At 40.0% G+C, this 23387-nt stretch overlaps 1 protein-coding gene across 1 annotated transcript in view; it reads right to left on the reverse strand.

Annotated features, from left to right (window-relative positions):
- F13A1 (coagulation factor XIII A chain) overlaps window positions 1-23387 on the reverse strand; it is a 112701-nt gene that overhangs the window by 86312 nt on the left and 3002 nt on the right. Inside the window, exons 2-4 of the mRNA XM_025382307.1 lie at window positions 19670-19950; window positions 4381-4499; window positions 1859-1966 (exon numbers count right to left, since the gene is read on the reverse strand). Of these exons, the coding sequence (XP_025238092.1) occupies window positions 1859-1966; window positions 4381-4499; window positions 19670-19950 (508 nt within the window). The remainder of the gene's footprint in view (window positions 1-1858; window positions 1967-4380; window positions 4500-19669; window positions 19951-23387) is intronic.

Raw genomic sequence — 23387 nt, forward strand, 5'->3', positions numbered from 1 at the left:
CAAAATCTCTCAGGTCAGGACCTCTATCCCTTAACACCCAAATTCTCCCCCTCCAAAAATAAAACCAAACCATTTTCCAAATGGATTTTCTCTGTCTAGTTTTAAACTTTTTAATTGGGATATACATTTTCAAACTTAGAACTTCATAGGCTTTATATGATTAATAAAATCTCAAGGCAATTTGCATTAGGAGTATGTGTGCTTATTCAATAATTAACAGCTTCCGCTTGGCCAGCTGCCACCACAGACCCATTAGGTTAACTGCTTCCTGTCTGCTCCCCTTTTGCACTGGCTTGTGTTAGGCAGTGATTTCTGACTTCAGGGTGCGTAAAAGTACACACAATGTGTGAGTAGGCTTATGCTGATGAGCGTGCCATTTCAGAATGCTTCAGAAGGAATTAATTTAAATTTAACCACTGCCAGCTGTTGCTTCCTCTCTCACTGCAAAATTGTTATGGTAACTTCAAAGAAGAAAAAGAGAAATCTTGTGGGCAAAACAGTAAAAATAGTGATCACATGCAGGTCTGATACGTGTTTGTTATAAATGGTCAGGACACTTTTGTAAACATTTCCCAAATTCAACATTCCCCCAAATCTTTGGAATTCATTGTCTTCTCACTATGGAATGTAAATGCACAGAAGACAAAACTGGCTTTACATGTTGGTTTCTACTTTCACCTTTTATGCTCCGCTGTTTCTTAAATTTACATGTAGCTTAGTTATCAATCAAATAAAAGCAACCATTCTTAAAAGCTAACCAGAAATTATATTTCATATCATTCTCAGTCTAATATTTTTATATTAACAATACTGATTTCATTTAGCTCAAAAGAATATACAAACCAAACTCAAACATAACATTCTTTCTAAGAAAGAATTTCTTAGAAAACTTAAGGAAATTGATAATATATTTCTTTTTCTCAGTCTTTGATTGTTTGAAATACCAAGCAGCTTAACATTTCATCAGAAATAATCTACTCTTCAGCCAGATTGGATACACTTCTCTATACCAAAGTCTGGCTCTCCATGCTGGGTACATTGATATAATCTGGGACTGCACGGGTCCTGGACATCCCATTTAATCCACGTCCCACACCTGGCCCCACCCTTCCCACTCATGGGAATTCTGTCTCCTTTCTCAGAAAGTTGTTCCACTGCAGAATCTCTGCATTCTCGAAGTTGTTTTAGGATATCTTGCAGAGAGCAGTATGGAAGGCAGAAAATGTCTAGATTTGAAGTCAGCAGACCAGAGTTCTAGTTGCGGCTTTGTCACTGACGGCTGTCCTTACCCTGTGTCCTAACTTGTCAAAGGGCATGAGTAATGCCTGCCCTACTTACCTCACAGGATCCTGCAAAGAATCAATACCCACTTCATAAGTGAGAAAGCCCTACAGTGACACATCCTTGTGACAGGAGTCAGGATGAGACGCAGCCATTCATTTCTTCACACCTACTATCAGTGTGAAAATGGAGAACAGCTGTGCCTTGCACATCTTCTGTGCACCTTGATGTTTGGTTGATCAACTGTTTGATTATAGTCATTGACATTTTTGTCATGATCACTCCTCAGTCCCTAGGCAAGGGGTTCTTAAGAATAAGTGGTCTATAGTATCATGATATCTATCATTGTTTGTCCGAAGCCAAAGAAACATACAGTATTGAGATGATAATTCTGTTTTATAGCACATGATAAACTCAGAAAATTCCAGGAGCTATACTGGGTGTCAGAAGCTAGAATCTTACAAATGAAAGTTTATGAAGTGCAAGTCAGCATTTCAGCAGCTCTTAATGAACTGGCATCTATACTGAGGCGAATGATGGGTGTAATAGATTTTAGGTGTCAGTAGTTGCTGCTTACCATTGCAGACCCCACACGGCTGACTTTGATGGGATTCCCTCTTCCAGAGAGGTCCATTTGCGCTCTGTCCATCACATACAGGCAAGTGTCCAGGATGCCATCTTCAAACTATTTGGAGAAGAAAAAAAGAGAAACTACTTAGTGTTCACTCTGCAAGCAAAATATTCTCCAATGAAAAATAACATGAAACCACAGCCTAATGTTTAGAAATGTGTGTTTCCTGTATAGTGATCTCCCATAATCTTTAGCATGAAATATTAAAGTAGAAGGAAAGAGACATCTTCTTTTTTTCATTAAAGTGAATAAGAATATAAAAGCAAGCCAGAAACATAAACAGAACTACTAGAGAGTTGATATACTCAGGGATCATGAGCTGACTTGAAGTTCTTCAGAAAATGATTCAAGTTAATTTAGAAGGTCTTTTCAACATATTGGCTCCTGTACCCAAGAAGAAGGAATGAATGATTTACCAAAGTCAGGCCACAGTCTTAGGACCTTGAAAGTAATGTAAGTCCGCCTGCATTTCGAAAATAAAGAACTCTCAGGTGTATCACAGGAAGGTGCTTCACACTACTTAGTTTGCACCCAAAGAGTAGGAGACTTCATATAGTGACTGTCCCTCTAAGGTTTCCCCTCTTCTGAGACAAGGTGGACCCCAGGATCAAGAAGAGGGCAGAAGGCTGCAGAAAGTAGATTACATTATCAAGGGAGGAGTCTGGTACCAGTTCAATTTCCTTAGAAAGAACTGCTAGCCACAGGCAATACCAGAATTTTCTTAAAAAGGACTAAAGATCAAGTAGCAAGACAGGAAGATTTTACCTATACTGCACCTCACTGTCGTAAGAGATTTTCTTGAATACAGAAACCTCTGTGCTATTCACCCAAGTGCTTGTGACAGAAACCACAATCATAAAGGTTAATTACCACGCAATTCTTTATTCAGTCCAGTTAGAATACCCACTCTGGGTGTATCCCAAACTGACAGGATGGATGCAGTAATGGGTAATTGCACTAGTTCTTCAGGTATGCAAATAGCTCAGTATTTTGGTTCTTATTAAGCAGCTTCTCTCAGCTGTATTTGCTGGGCATGATAGCAACTAATTTGAGAGTTAAAGAAATAGTCATAGAACTGATTGATTCACTGCATCACTGTAAACAGACGTGGCTGATTATCCTGGCCAAAGGGCACAAACCAATAGCCTCTTTGAGTGACAGAAGATACAGTCAAGTGACTGTGCTCCAGGGTGGCTACCCAAAGGTGTGCCGGCAAGGAGTGCCCTGACTGGGCTTGGGACGCCTTTCCAGACCTCCTTGCTGCCCACCTTGATGACTTTTCCCCTTGTTAGCTATCTATAGATTGTCACATTTGGGCCATAAATAGAATCACCAGGCTAAAGGCTAGAAATTGGGAACCCAAGAAAAGGGCATCAGGCAGTAGGCAGTATCATCGAGGGTTGCATATCACTGAGGAGGGGATGGCTTGAAACCAGGGAGTCAGGCAGGAATCCAAAAACAGGGGGTGCCAATGTCGTTCATAGCTTGGCAGGAAATCAGAAATGCAGGCGGGCAAGCCTGAGCACTGGGCATGTAATTCTCCAGAGTCAGGGTGAAGAAGCTGGTCACAAAGCCAGGTAGGCAGGATGACACAGGTACTGGAGCAGTGGGTGAGGAACACAGGGAGATCCCATATGGAAGTCAAAGCAAGGCATCCGGAGCCAAGAAAGTACCCTGTGACCACCAGATTCTGTGAAACCTCCCCGCTGGATGCCCAGCGCAATGATGCACAATTCCAGCCATCCCAGCCAAAACTCCTGAGAAATGACATTCACCTCCTCTCGTGTCACTAATTAAAAATCATTTTGAAATCACAGGACAGGCATTCATTTATGGAAACTGGTAAAATATCATTCATTTGCTCCATTGTTAAAGATACCAAACCGAAATAGTTTGAATGATCGAACGTCTTAAAGAAATGCCATTTGTTACTTTATGTCTAGACAATAACTTGAGTTTGCAGCTGATAAAAATCTTTCTGTGTAAAAGCTCAGTAGGTCTTCCTTTGATGAAATGATAACACACTTTTCTAATTAGCAGTACCCTAGGCTAACACTTTAAAAAAAAAAAAAAAAGAAGAGGAAGAAGCCATTTCTTTGATTTGGGCACACCTCTTGCAGTACCCTTTGCATCACTTTCAAAATACCTTTCTTTATAAGCCAGGTTGAACTAATGAAATTTCGCTGTTCTAAGTGGCCAAAGCATTTCTCTATAGAATGCCACATTATTCATGGAGTCTCTCATTTCTGTAACACTGTAATACCCAGAGATATGTGGTTTCAACTGATAAATTATGCAGTTGTCTTTATGAGTCCCTACTCCTAAGCTCTCTGCCTTGCAGTCTCAAATCCTAAGAAGCAGGAAATTGTGCTTGTCTAATATCGATATATGGCACCCTGCAGGGATACATGTGACAAAAAATATGAAGTAAAAATATCCTTGACAATAGCAAATTTTAAGTGGCTCACCTGACCATAGCTCCAGCTTCTGGTCTTGATGTCATTGACCTCTCCATAAAAAATTACCCCAATGTCATTCAGGACATACTCTTCTCTTTCTTTCTCATTGTCCAGGTACACAGCATCATCTGCATCAGGGTTTAAGCATAGCAACCATTACCAAACCAGACTGTTTCCAAACACTTGCAAGTTTTTTGTGTTTCTAAACTGCATTTTATCACCCAAATTTTTAAAAAATGACCTTTGTTTCACTAAGCATAGCTCATTTTCCAATATTTTTAGTAATGGTGAACATAATCAGCACCAAAGTTCAGTCCGTAAACAACGACATTTGTTAGCAAAATGCTGACAAACTCTGACTCTTTAAGTTCCAAGCAGGAGAATTAAATTGATATGTCTTATTAAACGTTTTATGATTCTGCTGCATCAGTAGTTCCAGAACTCTATGATGCTGATGTAAATCTGTAACACAAATTAAGATATAATTTCCAACCTTTTAACATTACTAGAAAACTAGATGAATTGAAAATGGTTTTTAAGACAAATCTGGGACACATGAGAAGGCAACAGGCTAATCTGTCATGTCAGGCCTGTTTTGTGGCCCATCGCTGGCAGGAGGGAAGCAGTAGGTCATCTCCTTTTAATGAAAGATACATGTGGATGTGCTAGTATGTGTGTGTGTCCAACCAGCTTCCCTGGCCAGTGTCTTTCATTGCAAGGACTTTTCTTCCCTGTGGCTAGAATCTCAGGAGGGTCATGCTCCCCATCTATCCACTTGGTCATCAGTCTGGTACTTATTCCCAGGCCTGGTGGGAGAGCAGCAAAGCATCTTTAACACAGACAGGACCCTACAAGTGTAAACTCAAGAAAATGTGTGTGTTTGGGACAGGCATCTAAACGTTTTTAAATGAATTCTACCTCAAGGTAATGAAATAATTGATTATAATAAATGCAAAAGGAATGGTAGAATTAGAATGTCACGATCTTGTAATCCCTAACAAAATAATGAATTGAGGCAGAAATAATTCATTAAGAAGGGAACTTCATAATGGGTGGATGAGACTGATAAAACGTGAACTGGATACTATTAATAAACCTAAATATATGTACCTCCTGCTAGGATGAATGTCCTAGGAAGCAATGGCATGACTTATGAAGTATTTTTGCCCCTTCCTCCGGAAAAAAAAAAAAAAATGCCACTTGAAGCTGAATCAGATAGAGTCTCTAGATCTAACTAGCTGCTTAACAGAAAATGCCACAGTGGTTAAAAAAAAAATCCCACAGTGGTTAGAGAAACATATTTCATGACACCTGGGGATGGAATCAGCAAAATTCAGAATATAGAAAGTTTGACATAAAAAATGACTCAGTTTCAGCCATAAGTTTGTGGCATGAAGAAACAGATGACGAGGATTACTCTAGAGGAAAATATTTAAGTGACATACCAACCAAATTTAATCTACAGACTTTAATCCAAATCAGCTAACTAAAAAGATAATTTTTAGACATTGGGAAAATTAGATTAAGGATAGTTCATTAGATAATACCAAGGAGCTCTTGTTGATTTGTATTAGCTGCAATAATTATACACAAACACACATAAACACATGCATACACACATATGTACATATGTATCTATGTATACTGTATATATGCCTATTTTTAAAAAGCTGCATGCTAAAATATGTACAGGTAAAATAATATGATTACTAGAATTTATTTGAAAATGCTAAGGCAAAAATAAGGGAAAAAAGGATAAAGCAAATGTGACAAAATCTTGATAACTATTAAGTCTGAGAGACACATAAGTAGATATTCATTGTGCTATTCTTTCTGCTTTTGAGTTTGTCTGAAAATATTTATATGAAAAATTAACTTTGTCAAAAGGTATAAAACCCAATACAAAATGAACACATACAAACTGTTTCCAATTGGATATGAACATTCAGGAATGTAAAGATATAAATTCTACCCAAACTAGTCTATGACCAATGTGAACCCAACCAAACCTCTACTCAGAAGTTTTGGAACTTTGCATGCTCATTCAAAAGCTTATCTGGAAAAAAACAATGTGAAAGAAAACAGCCAGGCAGGGCGTGGTGGCTCATGCCTGTAATCCCAGCACTTTGGGAGGCCAAGGCAGGTGGATCACTTGAGGTCAGACGTTTGAGACCAGCCTGGCCAATATGGTGAAACCCCATCTCTACTAAAAATAAAAACATAAGCCAGGTATGGTGGTGTGTGCCTGTAATCCTAGCTACTCGGGAGGCTGAGGCAGGAGAATCACTTGACCCCAGGAGGCTGAGATAGCACTACTGCACTCCAGGCTGGGCAACAGAGCTAGACTACTCCGTCTGAAAAAAAAAAAAAAAAAGAGAAAATAGCCAAAAACTAATCTGTTGAGAAAGAAGAAAAATTGAAGGACTTGTCCAAAGGTAAATTAAACTTTGGACCCCAATTTATAGTTTCCTGCATCTATGCCCTTTGCCATGTAACTAGCAGTTGTTCCCTCTAAATGTGGAATATCCTCTCTTAACTTTAGGCTTATTTTTGGCTAATGGGGTGTTAGCAGGAGCAATGTTAGCAGAAGCAAGTAGGGGTCTAAAATATGACTGCACAGCTGAGCATGTGATCATACAAATCTGCTATTAGCTGGAGGAAAATACGCCCCAGCAAGCCCATTGGTCAAAGAAGGGTGAGAGACACCGGAGCAGAGGGTCTCTGGAGCTCTCAGGGAGAGACGGATCCTCTCCAGCTGTTCCCACCTGAAGCAGAGTTGGCCAGTCAAGCCCAGTCTGGATGAGCCCAACCCCAGCCAAGCCCCAGATCCATGAACAAGTGCTTATTGCTGTATGCCACTAAGATTTTCTGGTTCTTTCTTATGTAGCATTAGTGTGATTATAGCTAACTGAAACAAAGCTACACTTAAAACTGACATTAGCACAGTAATGGACAAATATATGGCAGGAGCTAGATGTGTATTGAATCTTAGTAAATAATAAAGATGGCACTTAAAATCAATAGGTAATAATAGATCTGATCAATACGTGGTGTTCTGACAGCTGGTTATCCATGTAAGAAAAAAAGTGACAGTGAGATCTCTTTATCCCACTATATACAAACTGTATCCTTGGATTTAAGAGGCACAGGTGTGTCTCTTCCTGACAATCTTTATTTCACCTGACATGTTCCAGATATAAGCAGATAAACATAACATTCAATAAATATATGAAAAAATGCTCAACTCTACAAATAATCAGAGACATAAAAACCAAATTAACCATGAAATACCAATGAAATACCATAATTCTCCTACCATACTGGCAAATATTAAAACAAATGGTTAACCACCAGTGCCAATGAGAGTATGAAGAGATGGATACTCTCATCTACTATGGCTGTAGTGTAAAAAACTGCAGCCTTTTAAAAGGGTAATTAGGCAATATCTATGCAAATTTAAAATATGAATTCACTTTGCCCAAGCAATGCTATTTCTAGATGTCTATTCTGCAGAAACATTTATACAAAATGTATGTGCAACCTTCAAAATGGTATAACATGCTATAGTGAAAATGGGAAACAATCCAAATAGTTGTAAACAAAAGACCAAAATAATATGATATGACCATACCAAGCAGCCATTAAAAAGAAAATGCATGTACTGATGTAGAAAATGCTCCAAGATACACTGTGTGAGAAAATGAGGTACAGAGCAACAGGTTGACACAATCTCATTTGTAGTTTAAAAAAACCTAAATTCTCTAGGTATATATATGAAATCAATATATAAAATAATAGCAAAGTATCTGTAATGATATACACAGTTAAAGTTGGTTTTCTCTGGGGATTCTCTAGGATTGGAAGATTGGTGAAAAGGAAAGTTTACTTTTAGCCATATATATGTACATGTGTGTTTATTTGAAAAGAACAATATATTCAATTAATTGCCAATTAAAAATGAGAAGGACTGAAAATACTTTAAATGGATGACATTACAACAAAATGTTAATTGTTGGTATCTCTGATTTGTAGATCTTTGAGTTCTTTTTATGCTTTTATTATTTTTATTTCTATAATGAGACTTTTCCATCAGAAAAAGTTATTTTTTAAAATGTGTTTCCATTTAAGTGAAGCTACCCATTTAATAAGAGGCTAACAAGTCCAACTTTTATGCATTAGTTTTTCTTTAAGAGCAATATAGGGTTGTGCTCTTTTTTATTATCAATGTCCTTAAGCACAACTTTTTTCTCCTTCTTTACGTCTCCCTGAACCCTTTCCTTTCCAGTACAGACTGAATTAAACCTCGTTCTCTTAGTGCCCTATGGAGGCTGGGGTAACATTTATCCCACTGTATGGACATTGCCTTTTAATTATTATATTTATTGAATAAGTATGTGTTTAAGTACTTACTACTTAATTTTTTTAAGTAGCAGCATGTAAATAAGCATTGTTACACTGCTTATTTACCACCAGGAACTTTCTAAGTGCTTTAGAACAAGACACATGAACTCATCAACACTCATAACATCCTTGTGAGGAAAGTAGCCCCATTTCACTGACGAGGAAGCTGAAGCAGACAGCAACATAACTTCTCCAAGGTCGTACAGCTAGTGAGTTGCAAAGCTAAGATTTGAATAAGCTGCCTTCCAAGTAGTCCATGGCTCTTGGGTCCAAGGGATCAGATGACTGTGTCCCCAGCTCCCAACACTGTGCTTTGGAACATGGTAGGAAGTCAATCAATGTCCACTGAAAGAATGAGAGATGGGGACGATGTCTGGAGCTTAGAGAGTAAGAAAGAAGTCCAAGAAAATGAAGGATTTACCTTTGGGCTTTGCGTTAGTATTGATGGGAAGTGATAAATTTAGGTGGCAAAGCATGAATAGAGAGGAGTTCTGGAGCTCCAGACTAGGCCACTCTTTCCCTTCCAATGCTTGAATTAAATCTCACCTCAAACAGGCAGACATTATCATGAATCCACAATATGGCAAGGAAGTCAAATGGGAAGGCTTGATTTTAATTTTAAATTTATTTATGATTTTAAAAAGAAGATTGAGGGTGGAAAGCAGTGCTTTATTTCCCCTGTTTTTATTCAGATCTGTCACTTTAAAATATAGTTGTCCAAAGCAACGTTAAAAAAAATTGTATCACGATGGAAACTCCAAAAAACTCCCTATGTTTGGAAGGCTAACAAAAATAGAAAAATGGAATCATTTGCCCCTGGAGATTTTTGCTGTTGGCTTTTTGATAGTGTTTTTGTTTGTTTTTAATTTTCTGGTTAGCTTCAGAGGGGTGGGGTTTCACTAAGTTTCAGGGGAAGCTAGTTCTTCACTTAGCAAAATGGAAGACTCGACTAATAGGAGAAACAAACTAACAAACAACTCACTATTCTAGAAACCCAACAATTTGGACTGGTAGAAGGTAGATGTGTGTGAGGCTTGTGTGGAATATGGGAGCTGGGAACTCAACTGAGGACTGAGGGGAGAAATATGGTCTAGACAGTTCCCAGAGTAGGAGTGGCTGCACCTTGGACCAACAGACAACTCTTTGATCGCAGGTGACCTCTGGCAGACAACCACCATTACAATAAAACTCTGAGGAAAAACAGATTACACATGGCACCATTGGCGAGTGTGGCACAGCACCTCCATCCACTGCCCAGAGCAGCTCTGTCACCAGAACAGACCTTCAGAATGCCTCGTAAATAACCACCATTGCAGGCTGACTAACAATTTACAAGAGGCAAGTAGTGAAGAATAATGACCTCATTTATTTTGCTGTTCCTCTGGTGGGAATAGAAGGGTAGTTAAAAAAGAAAAGAGTGGGCCGAGAAATTTTAGGGTGGATTTCAGTCACCCTCTGACATTCCCACTGTCCTCCCCACCCAGAGAAGGTAAGGATTTATAACAAACATGTAAAAACAAATGCTGAACCTATTGATTTTAGTATCTGTATAACCTCTTTGTGAGAAGGAGGATCATTCATCATTGCATGGGCTTGTACCTTCCTTCTGCTTATTTACATGCTATTTCAAAGTCAGAGCAGGTTCCGTTTCCTTGGTCATTAGGCTCAAGCCTAGCAAAGGGAGCCTAGGAATTAAACAAAACTATGGTGGCAGAACAGCTATCCTACACAGTCTCTTTCAGCAGTTTAAACCAGAGTTTGGTGTTGTTTCTAATCCTTTAGAAGGAATAATGGTTTGGCCCTTCAAAAAGGCAAAATGTGTCCCCATTTAGGGAAGGAAGGAATTTAGAGCGAGGGGATTAGGAATGACTTCCACTTGCTTCCCCCTTTATATAAAAGCTGAGCACCACTAAAAAGAGGAACGATTCATGCTGGGAGTGTATAATCACTCTTAGAGGGAGTGGCTTGATCTGCAGAGCAAATGTGACTCCAGACTAGTGTCACCATGATAGGTTTTTCCATCACAAGGTACATCAAAAGGGGTGGCAGATTCTAACAGGCTGTGTGTGCTGCGGCATACCAGGAGTAACTTCCTGTCGCTGGGAATTGTGAACATATTAAAGAATGGTGTTTCTAGAGTCTGAGCTTTTTATTCTGGAAGGATCCAAACCCACTGCCTTTCTTTTTTTTTTTTTTTTTTTTTTGAGACAGAGTCCCGCTCTGTCGCCCAGGCTAGAGTGCAGTGGCCCGATCTCAGCTCACTGCAAGCTCCGCCTCCCGGGTTCACGCCATTCTCCTGCCTCAGCCTCCCGAGTAGCTGGGACTACAGGCGCCCGCCACCTCGCCCGGCTAGTTTTTTGTATTTTTTAGTAGAGACGGGGTTTCACCGTGTTAGCCAGGATGGTCTCGATCTCCTGACCTCGTGATCCGCCCGTCTCGGCCTCCCAAAGTGCTGGGATTACAGGCTTGAGCCACCGCGCCCGGCCCAAACCCACTGCCTTTCTAAAGTGATTTCATATAGCCACTCCAGAGACCTTGCTTGCCTACCTAGTAACACTGGAATGGAATCAATCTATGAAGCACAGGCAAGTGGTTCCTCAACGGTCAGTTGAGTTTGCTTCTTCCCTTTTAGGCCCTTCAGTATAAAGTGGAGTAGTTCGCCAGGACTGGTATCCTCGGAATAACAATGACTAACACCCCTTCTCTTGGAGACCTTTGAGCCTAGACCAGAATTTGCACCCTCAGGCTACCGCCATTCATCCACCAATCCACAGATATTGATAGTGTATCTCCCACCATGCTTACGACAGCACAATCACCCGTGTGTGCATAGTATAACATAGTTTACATTCCTTACAAACATGTTGAATTACAGCTCATATCAGCTTGAGAAGGTTATTGGATTTGTGCTAATTTGCCTATTTTGCTGGTTAAGGGCTTTTTAGTGTACTGAGATATTTTCAGAAGATAGACTATTATTCATGAAGTAATTCTACAAAGAAAATGTCAGAGCTTCTTTACTTAGTACATATCCTCTAAGGGAGCGTGTGCCCTTGTTGGTATGCTTTAATTTTTTTTTCCCAGAGAAAGCTTTTATTTGATCTTGTAAATATCAACCGGAATTTATTTATTTATTTATTTATTATGGCAAAATTTTCCACATTGATTAGGTCATCACAGAATCTTCTCAGCTGGCCATCTACTGTTTTATTCTTTTGCTACACAAGGCCAGATAATGACAGGTTTTGTTTTAGAAATATAAGTGCTTACCCTGACTGAGTCAGGATGCTCCAGTGTTAGCCCCAGTTTGTGTCTTAATTTTCTATAGGACTTTGAGAAATGCACGTAACATCACAGAAAAATCTGAGTCTGATAATCATCTCCTTGCCTCTCAGAATGGTGATTATGAGTTCAGTTCAGCAAACACTTACTGAACATGGACTCAATTCCAGGCACCATGCAAGGCTAAGTGAGATAAGGATTATGCCTTCCAAACACACAGTCTAGGGAGATACTGACTATGAGCACACTTTGAAGAGACTCTACAAGAAAGGAATTGTAAACCACATAAATTGGTGGATGAATGTGACTCTGCATTAGACACTTCCAACCACGCTCTTTCTAGAAGGACCTTGTAAAGACCTTTGCACCTCAATCCCGGGGTCACCTACATGCCATTGGAAAGGAAGTTTACTGTGAGCTCTCTGGGATCCTTTCTTATTATAGGGCCACACTAAATGATCCTCGCTTGGCATAAGAAGCAGAATAAGTCTCTAAGTGATTCAGACACTAGGAAGAATGATACATACTATTTTATTTAAGACGATTATTGAGTAAATAAAGGTTAAATTTTTTGCATAAGCTTTTAAAAACTTCATTAAAATTCAATTAACCAACTATTTGATTACTATTCTATGCAAACACTGTTCTGGGCGCAAAGCTAAGCCACTGGCCAGTCTCTCCTCATTCCCCAAATAGGTTGGAGTCCCCAGTTTTGTGTTCTTGTTGTACACTGACTTATTTTAGTATTTTTTACAATTGTAATTAGGTTTTTATTAGGAGCTTATTTGTAAAATCCTTGCTAGAAGCTATATGAAAATTGTGTCTGCCTTTTTCACTGCCATAGTCCTAGTACCTAATTCAGTATTGACTTTGAATTTTTATGAAGGAATACATAATACTGTTGAAATGTGCACAGGTCATTGTGTTGTCATGGGCATGGGATGAGACATACTATCAATATTTGTGGATTGATGGATGAATGGCTCTAGCCTGAGGGTGTAAGTTCTGGTCTGGGCTCAACAGTCTCCAAGAGAAGGGATGTTGGTCATTGTTACTCTGAGGACACCAGTCTTGATGACTTACTCCATTCTGTACAAAAGGGGCTAAAAAGACGGTATATAAATACAAAGCAAATAGCCTGAGGATGAATTTAATAATAAAATACAAGCAGGTCATATTTATTTATTTGCTACTAAAAGCATCCAAGATATTGGAAACATATTGATTTATTCATATTAAATTAAATTGATTTATTTGTTTAAAGAAAAACGAAAAAATGCATTGAATAAAAAGGAAATATTAGATGCTAATTTGGTGTCAGATGCTAAGAGAGAAATCCACACACACATCACCCACAGACACACTCCTCCCAGCACACCAGATATGTTTTTGACTTTTCTCAAGATGGTAAGGTCTGAGATTACATTTACAAGTTATCTGCAACGATAGGGTGCAGCGGACCTAAAGAGTATTTACTTGGGATTATTAAATCAACACAGCAAATATTTGTTAAACCTCAAGTGTGCCAGAGCCTATGGATACGAGGCTGAATGAGGTGAGGGAAAAGCAGTGATGGAGAATGGGATGGGGGACCAACTTATCAGGAGGACAAAGATCCCTTAAAGGTAACTGATGCCCAATCAAAAATACTGTGCAGTGCTTCTCCAGAGTACTAGGCACAGATACCAGAAATCTAAATATTTCAGAACCCACTATCTGGCACTAGTGCTAGACTACCAAACTGGAACATTCTATATTTACATAGTGAAATACATTCAATAATTCAAAATTCCTGAGTCGTTAAACATGATGAATTCATAATAACTGCCCGTCTCACTCCTGCTGCCTTTGTAGGTACAGTTCTCCCTAACACCCAAGAGAAGGGTTTCCTCCCAGAATGGACCCGAAGCCTGGTTAGCACGACTAAACTAAAAACTAAGCAATTATTCTCCCTGCATGAACCCCTGCCTTCACTGGTGTGGCATCGCTATTGATCCCCATTAATAATTTAGTGATTAAGGAGGATAAATTGCCTATGAATGCAAAGAAGGCTGAAGGGCCCTCAGGAGCACAGCTGAGCATTCTCCTATCAATAAGTGCTGTGCGTGCCGCTGTGATTTTCAGCCCAGTGTCCCGTGCCACCTCGGACCAGAATCTTGTTCACCTGGCTCTCTTTTGACAATTTCTGGAAACCGTTTTCCTTCTCATCTTCTGCTATCTTTTTCACTTGGGCAACAGTCTCACCCCTCTCTTTTGACCTACTTTCCAATTACCAGGCCATACCGCTGAGTCCTTTGTTATGCATTAACACACACAAGCATAAAACTGCAGGTGATTGCTGGGCTACAGTGTCTGTGCTTGCATGTGTGTGTGTGGGGCGGGGGAGGTTCATCATATCATCCCATTTTTGAGTTATGCTTTGCGTGCTAGGCTGGGAAAACCACACAATGAGTAAAGTGGGGAGATGACCTCTTTCTCTCACTTCATTTTTTAAAAAAAGGTATTCAGTGCCCAAAAGCATGGTTGTTGGAAGAGACCAAGCGACAAAATAATAAAGCTCACTGGATCCCTCTGCATTAAGGAAGGAGAATCTGTTCCTGGGACAGAATGGGAGAGAAAAGTTCAGAGAATAAAAGAGAACAGCAGGAGAGAGAGAAGGGGTGGTAAGGAGGAGACAGACTGGAATTAGGTTCAGGGTAGAGCCAGTGAAATTTTAAGAAGAGTAAATTATACTCTCCTGAGGTGTTTGTTTGTTTGTTTTGTTTTTGTTTTTGTTTTTTGAGACTGAGTCTCACTCTGTCGCCCAGGCCGGAGTGCAGTGGTGTGATCTCGGCTCACTGCAACCTCCACCTCCCGGGTTCAAGCAGTTCTCCTGCCTCAACCTCTTGAGTAGCTGAGATTATAGGCACAGGCCACCATGCCCAGCTAATTTTTGTATTTTTAGTAGAGACGGGGTTTCACTATGTTGGTCAGGCTGGTCTCGAACTCCTGACCTCACGATCAGCCCGCCGCGGTCTCCCAAAGTGCTAGGATTACAGGTGTGAGCCACCGCACCCGGCCCTGCCTCCTGAGTTTTTAAATTATTGCTTGTTGTTTTTCTTTCCTCTGAGAGACAGGCTGGCCAGGCTGCCTTGAACTCCTGGGCTCAAGCAAACCTTCTGCCTCAGCTTCCCAAGTAGCTGGGACTGCAGGCTACCCTGGGGACCATGCCCAGCTTTATTGTTTTGTGATTATCATGAAACCAGTGGTCCTCTAAGTGTTAACCCTGACCAGCAGCAACAGCATCCCCTAGGAACTGGTTAGAAATGCAAATTATCAGGCCAGACCTCAGACCTATTCAATCTGAGGGTGCTGCACAGAGATGGCTGAACAAGCCCTCCAGGTGATTCTGATGTGCTCTAAGCGTGGTGACCACAGAATGCATCCTTCCTCCTCTTACTCTCCGTCCCAAACTGCAATTAAGGTCTGGGCATTCACAGATGTTGTGTGTGACTGTTTTTGTTGTTGCCAACATTGAAACTGAGGTGAAGGTCAAGTTTCTCACTTGCAGCAGCACAGGGGGAAGTAGGATTCCTAGAGGCAGAGGCAGCCATAAGGTCAGAAATCCCTAAAGAATTTCCAGAGATGTTTGGGCCTCCACAGGTCAAGTAATGAAGAGGATTGTGCTAGTTTGCCCTGTGTTCTGGAAGCAGGAAGGACCCTCCCGGCATGTGCCTGTAATAAGTTCACCTTCCACCTTCCAGATGACTAGCTCACATCTTCCTTATCAAGCCTCTCATGCCCTTCCTTACTGCTGCTTCTCAACACATGACTTTGCTTTACACTTCACTGACCAAAAAAAAAAAAAGTCACGAAATGGTAACAACCTCATTCTCCTTCCATTAAACTAGAAAATCTGCACCCCTCTTCTTCTCTTTTACTCCTGTCTCTGGGGAGGGTAGATAGCCCCGCCCATCACAGGCTCTTCACCTGTTCCCTGGATTCCAACCACTCAAGGATTTCACTCCTAAAACTTCTCAACCTTGGCTCCAATAATCACCTCCAGAGCTTTTAAAAACCCTGAAGCCCAGGCTGCAGTCCAGAGCAATTACATCAGAATGCCTGCATGGGGGACTGAGGCATCTGTAGTTTCAAAGCTTCCCAGATGATTGCAACGTCCAGCCAAGGTTGTGAACCACTGTCCTCTCTCTGGACTGCAAACTCTCTTTCTTGGTTCCTCTCCGTCACGATAAAATAACACCCACTCTCTCTTGTCTTTAAAAAATTCTCCTTTGAGCTTCACGTCAACATCTAGGTGCTGCAGAAAGTCTTGAGAAAGGTACCATCTCCTGCCGTCTCTACTTTCATGCCACCAGTTTACAGTGCAGCCCGTGACCATCTTCCTGGCCTCTGTCCCCATCATTTTAGTGAAACAGTCCTTTTCAAGATCATCGAAGACATCCATATTTCCACACTATATGGCCACTTTCCTCCCCTATCCTATTCAGCTAATCATAGCATTCAACACAGTTAACTGCTGTCTTGAATCTATCGATGTGTCTGGCTCTGGGCTCTTTTGATCTCCTTGTGCCCCACTGACTGCTCCTGCTCAGCCTCGTTTGTTGACTTCTCCTTTGTCTCGACTCTTACTTGTTAATGACCCTGAATCGTTTGTGTCCATTATTGCTCCTAACCGTGCCCATGTTTATGTGTCTAGCTCAGCCATCTCCTTTGAGTTCTAGATTCACTTTATTCAAGTGCTTACTTGATGTTTTCATTTGCATGTCTCATAGACATCACCAAATTAACATTTCTGAATGTAACTCTTAGCTTCACCCCTTGTGCTTCCCCTCCACTTCCCACAGTTTTCCTAGCTCTGAAAATGGCACCGCCATCAACCCAACTGGCCTAACAAGAAATCTAGAGTTATTCTTGAGTTCTCCCATTTCTTTACTTCTCATCTTCAATCCCTCTGCAATTTCTGTTCTAAATACAAAAAATAGATCTCCAATATAACCCCTTCTCTTCTCCACTGGTACCACCATAGTTTAGTTTATCATCATCTTTGTCCTAGACCACAGCTTCCAGATTGGTCTCTGGTTTTTGTTCTACCTTCCTCCGATCCTTTCCATGCACTGATAACCTAGGGGAAGTCCCTGTACAGCCTCTAGGACAAGAATGCCTCTAGAACTAAGGGACTCTTTCAGAACACAGGTATCTGGAAGCTGCTCATCATGTATACAGCTGAAGATCAAGGCAGCAATTAGAAGGTTATTAGACTGTCCGCCTCCTGAATAGTTATCCTGAAAGTTAATACGTCAAGCAACATAACTAACCATTTTCCCCTGAAGAAGAGTGGCCACATAAGTTGAAATGCATGCAGACATATATCCCATTTTACACACATGATATAATCCAGAAAAGCTGCAAACAAACCAAAGTCTGGGTAAATTATAGCATTCCAAAATTTCCTAGAGTTCTGAGAAGTTATATGAAGCCTATGATTTTCTTTTTGTAATAAAATGAAAGTCAATAACAAACTCCTGATTGATAAGTATGAATTTTTAAATATAATTTTCTTAGAATAGGCTGCTTCCTACATACTCTTCCGTCTCATTCTCTTTTGCTGACTTCTTCTCTACTGGACTCCTAAATGATGATGTTTCTGAAGGCTAGATACTATATCTTATTTCCTTCTTTATCTATATTTTCTCCCTAGGTACAGATAACTCCCAAATACACATCTCTGATTTTCCTCTCCAGATTCACATACCTACTTGTCATTTCTGCTTGTCTATCTATGGTTATCTCCAACTTAACATATTCAAAATCTTAATTTATATATCTGTAACTCTGATCCTCTCAGTATTTTTCATCTCTGTAAATATCACTCCATCAACCAGTTGCAAAACGCCTTACATCTGGTTTTAAGATTACTCTCAAGAGTTCATTTTTTGAACTGCACATGGCCCAGTTAATATTTCCTGTTACCATTTACCTTGAATATCTGTCTCATAGATAGGAGTGTTGGGTACAAGATTATGAGAATGGATGTATAGGGAGTGCAGGAATAGCTTGGCACCTTTTGCCCACACTAGGCAGGATCACTGCTTGAGCCCAGGAGTTCAAGACCAGCCTGGACAACATGGTGAGACCATGTCTCTACAAAAAGTAAATAAATATAAATATAAAACAAAGAAAAGGTCAGTAGGACCAAGGTGTATGTTCTAGATGAGTAGCAAATATTGTTGTCCATTTATCTATATCTAGGACAGATTAACTCTGATTCAAATGCAACTTTCACATACAAGGATCATTCAAAATCAGCAATAATATGGGCTCGTTTTGGATGATGTTAGAGAGCAATGCATACAGGGTAGGGTGCCATGGGAAGTCTCCTGCCCCATGTGAGCTTTCATATCTTTCACTGCCTTATTTCCTAGGACCTAGAAATGGTCTTGCAGCATATCGATGCTGCTGCAACATCTGCATCTGCCTCTGGAACTTAAAACAGCTTTGTACCAAGTATGGGAGCGGGGGAGAGGTATGAAAGGGCAGAGATGAAGATGAGGAGAAAGTCCTGTGTGTGACTGAGGCACAAAACAGAATTGATAGAGAAATCATTGAACTTGACTGAGTTTTATTTGAATATAACTAGATTAAGCTTCTGCCGCAGACAGAAAGGAAGACCGAAAATAGCACTAGAGATCAAGTTATATTATATTAAAGTACAGCTACATCTTTGCACATCCAGAGTTATGGTTTGCAAAATTTGCACCCACTATGCACATAAACAAGCTTGTGGAATCCTTTATATATACAGACTTTCTGTTCTTAAAGTAGGGGGATAGAGAGGTTAGTTGTTCTTAAAGTAGGGGGATAGAGAGGTTAGTTCCACTATGAACAGCGTCGACTTCATTTTATTTTTCTGAAGTCAGAGTCAGATTCTAATACTTTTGTAAACCAATTTGTTTACAGAGTAATAGTGTACAGAGGTTATACTGTCAACATATATTAGGTAGGTGCAAAAGTAATTGCGATTTTTGCAATTACTTTTAATTACAAAACTGCAATTAAATAGCTCCACAAATAACTAATTGTGCAACTTTAGACAATCTCCAATTAATCCCGAAATAAATGTATAGCAGTATTGACTTCACATACAGAGGTTTTATCCTCATATACACGGAGGATGAATTTTCTATCTTTCTCTTTCAATCATTAAAAATGGTATATGTCGGAGAGGTATATGTATTTAGAATAATCTTACTACCCCTCCAAAAAGAGATGTATTGGAAATACATGACTTTTTTTTTTTCTTTTTTCCAAAGACGGAGTCTTGCTCTGTTGCCCAGGCTGGAGTGCAGTGGCACGATCATTGCTCACTGTAATCTTCAACTCCTGAACCCAAGCAATTCTCCCACTTCAGCCTCCCAAGTAGCTGGGAGTACAGGTGTGCATCACCATACCCAACTAATTTTTAATTTTTATTTTTTAGAGACTAGGTCTCCAACTCCCAGCCTCAAGCGATCCTCCCATCTTGGCCTCCCAAACAGCTGGGAGTATAGACATGTGCCACGGCACTCTGCCAAACAGGTGAATTTTTAAATGAGAAAACTAAATGCCTGCCTCTTACCTTCACACCAAGGATTGAAGAGAATGTACGTGTCTGTTTCTGGGTTTCGACTGGTTCTAATTATGCCATAGGGGGTCCAGACAGCAACATACATGCGGAATTTCCCCACAATACATTTGGGGGAAGACTGGATGGACAGCCGCACAGACCTGTCCTCTCTCATGACAATCTTGGCCCCCCACTTTCCACTTTGTAACTCTGAGACTATAGGCACTGGGATGTAGGTTCCCTTGTTCTCCTGTGGGTAGCGACCTATGAGAAGAGAGAAGAGAGAAGAGATACTGCGTTAGGTTGATTTCACAAGCCACTTTTGTTCTCCCTCTCTTATCTTATAGCTGAAGGGACAGGAGTAATCCATTAGAATTAATCTTGACTTGAAGAAACATACAAATCAGGCAAGTCCGCAAATTACTTTGACTGTAAGCAGAAGAACCTTCAAGAGCAAAACTTACTTCATTTGTTTTCTATAAAGCATGTAGAGGATTCCACATTAAGACAAGCAAACAATGCTCCATTTTAGCCTCCCTAATTACTAATTTCAAAGATCTTTAAAAGAGTCTTTGCATCAGGTATAACTCCCAATGCAATCCCTCCCCCTTCCCCCATCCCCATGATAGGCCCCGGTGTGTGATGTTCCCCTTCCCGAGTCCAAGTGATCTCATTGTTCAGTTCCCACCTATGAGTGAGAACATGCGGCGTTTGGTTTTCTGTTCTTGCGATAGTTTGCTAAGAATGATGGTTTCCAGCTGCATCCATGTCCCTACAAAGGACACAAACTCATCCTTTTTTGTGGCTGTATAGTATTCCATGGTGTATATGTGCCACATTTTCTTAATCCAGTCTGTCACTGATGGACATTTGGGTTGATTCCAAGTCTTTGCTATTGTGAATAGTGCCACAATAAACATACGTGTGCATGTGTCTTTATAGTAGCATGATTTATAATCCTTTGGGTATATACCCAGTAATGGGATGGCTGGGTCATATGGTACATCTAGTTCTAGATCCTTGAGGAATCACCATACTGTTTTCCATAATGGTTGAACTAGTTTACAATCCCACCAACAGTGTAAAAGTGTTCCTATTTCTCCACATCCTCTCCAGCACCTGTTGTTTCCTGACTTTTTAATGATGGCCATTCTAACTGGTGTGAGATGGTATCTCATTGTGGTTTTGATTTGCATTTCTCTGATGACCAGTGATGATGAGCATTTTTTCATGTGTCTGTTGGCTGTATGAATGTCTTCTGATGTAAATGACGAGTTGATGGGTGCTGACGAGTTGATGGGTGCAGCACACCAACATGGCACAAGTATACATATGTAACAAACCTGCACATTATGCACATGTACCCTAGAACTTAAAGTATAATAATAATAAAAAATTAAAAAAAATAGATTAGATTTCCCAGGAATACTGAATTGTATCCTATGTGGCAAAGAAAAAGTGAATTATCATCTTTGTCCTATATTATTGGTTTAAATCATAAAAGAAAATTATATACTGTCTCATTAGAAATATTTTAAGTCATTCTAGAACAATTTGAAACATATATGAGAATTTTTTTCAACAAGATTGTACAGTAAGCCCATTAAAAAAAAATAAAAAACAAAACAAAACAACAAAAAAAGAGTCTTTGGTAGGCATACTGTTAGAGAGAGAACTTTCCAAGGAGGTGGTTCCATATGTTACTGCTGTGCAGTTTTGTGAGGATGCTTAATCTTAATGAAAATAATAATTTACACAGTGCAAACCAGTGAGAAAGATGAGAACTTCAACACTCTGCTATTAGGGATATTGGGTATACCACTCAGAATGAATATTACATATACTTTTAAATCTAGCACAGATCTGAACACTGTTTTCTGCCTAGGTGCCATGGCATCTAAGTAATGCTCTTGAAGACACATGGGACGCAGACTCTCAGGAGCCCCTCCATAAACCCACCTGCATAAGCATGTTTGTTCCAGAGGCACCCATCTCCTGTTTCTGCTCCCTCTTTGTGCATACTGTCTTGGGATGAGCTTGCCTTTTCTCCCAGAGGCTTTGTTGTTCTCTGGAACCCCTTTCACTGTTGATGTGTAGACATGAAAGGCAATCTTGCCAGGTAAATGGAACCCATAATTCATTTATTACAGTGGTTCCCAGCAGCTGTCATCAGTAAATACTGATTTAGATTTAGAATACACAGTATTTAAAAAGATGCAAGTTTAGTAAAAATAAACTTACGGAGATAAAAATCTACGTGTTTAAATGACAGATTTTTTTTAGAAAAAGGGATGAAAGGAATTTTAAAGCTAATTATGTAAGGATGCACTTTGGGGAATAGGAAAGAACTAGAGAAGTACATCTGAAAGCACTCTTTGTACCTGCTATGTGCTCAACCTCAGCTTCACCTTTGTGCTAACTTCCACTTTTGTTTTAAAAGCTTCACCTTTGTACTAACTTCTAGTTTTGTTGGGAACATGGAAAGAAAGAAGACAATCACTAGTTTCCACTGTTACACTTTAAATTAAGACTTCAAAGACTCATATTAAATTTTACCTATCAAATCCAAGTTATACAAAAATAGTAAAGCAAAAGGAAAGCTATGCTTTTCATGCTGACTTTGAATCCAGTCATAACCTAATTTAAAGACTACTTCTGACATTTTTCATTCGTATATTGATATTGTCTACTATGTGCTAGACATTATCCTAAGTGCTAGGGATACAACAGTGAAGAAAACAGACAATAACTTCTGTGCTCATAGAGCTGATATTCCACAGAAAAAGCCAAAGCATGTGGTTTACCATGTTCTTATCACCCCTTTATTCCCTGTAACAAATGATGAGAAGTAAACCATTATCATCATCCTAATTTGACAAATCAGGAAACTAAGATAGAGTCGTTAAGCAACTTACCCAGGGTGATGCAGCTAGCAAATAGTGGAGTTCAGATTTGAACCCAGACCATCTGGCTTGAGAGTCAGAGTGTTTAACACTAAACTCTATGGCAGCTGTATGAGTTGAAAATGTTTTGGAGTTGATGAGAACTACGTCAAATTCTGACTCCACAATTAACTACTAGTGCAACTTCAGGCAAATCACTTAATTGTCTTAGCTTCCATTTTCTTGTCTTTGCAGTTTAGTTTGGGAAATAAAAAAACAGTAGATTTTATCATATAATGAAAGCTTTATGCTTAGCACACAGTAGGGGCTGGCTGAGGGGGCACTGATCTTTTTTTTCTTTTTTTGAGACGGAGTTTCACTCTTGCCACCCAGGCTGGAGTGCAGTGGCACAATCTCAGCTCACTGCAACCTCTGCCTCCTGGGTTCAAGCAATTTTCCTGCCTCAGCCTCCCAAGTAGCTGGAATTACAGGCACCCACCACCACGTCCGGCTAATTTTTTGTATTTTTAGTAGATACGAGGTTTTGCCATGTTGGGCAGGCTAGTCTCGAGCTCCTGACTTCGGGTGATCCACCCGCTTTGGCCTCCCATAGTGCTGGGATTACAGGTATGAGCTACCATGCCCAGCCACTTTTTTTTTTTTTTTTTAAAGTATAACTTCTACTAGAAAGTAAAGGCAGGAGGAAGAAGGGGTGATTTTTTTTTCCTCTCTGGTTCTGAATCTGAAGAAAGGTGAATGTCCCAAGGAAAGTAGGTTACTTGTGTTGATTGAGATGTTGTGGCTAAGGGGAAAGAAATACAGCTGGCTCTAACACTTCTGTGTGATCT

Source organism: Theropithecus gelada, chromosome 4 (genome assembly GCF_003255815.1).
Source record: "Theropithecus gelada isolate Dixy chromosome 4, Tgel_1.0, whole genome shotgun sequence".
In the NCBI taxonomy this organism is placed as follows: Eukaryota; Metazoa; Chordata; class Mammalia; order Primates; family Cercopithecidae; genus Theropithecus; species Theropithecus gelada.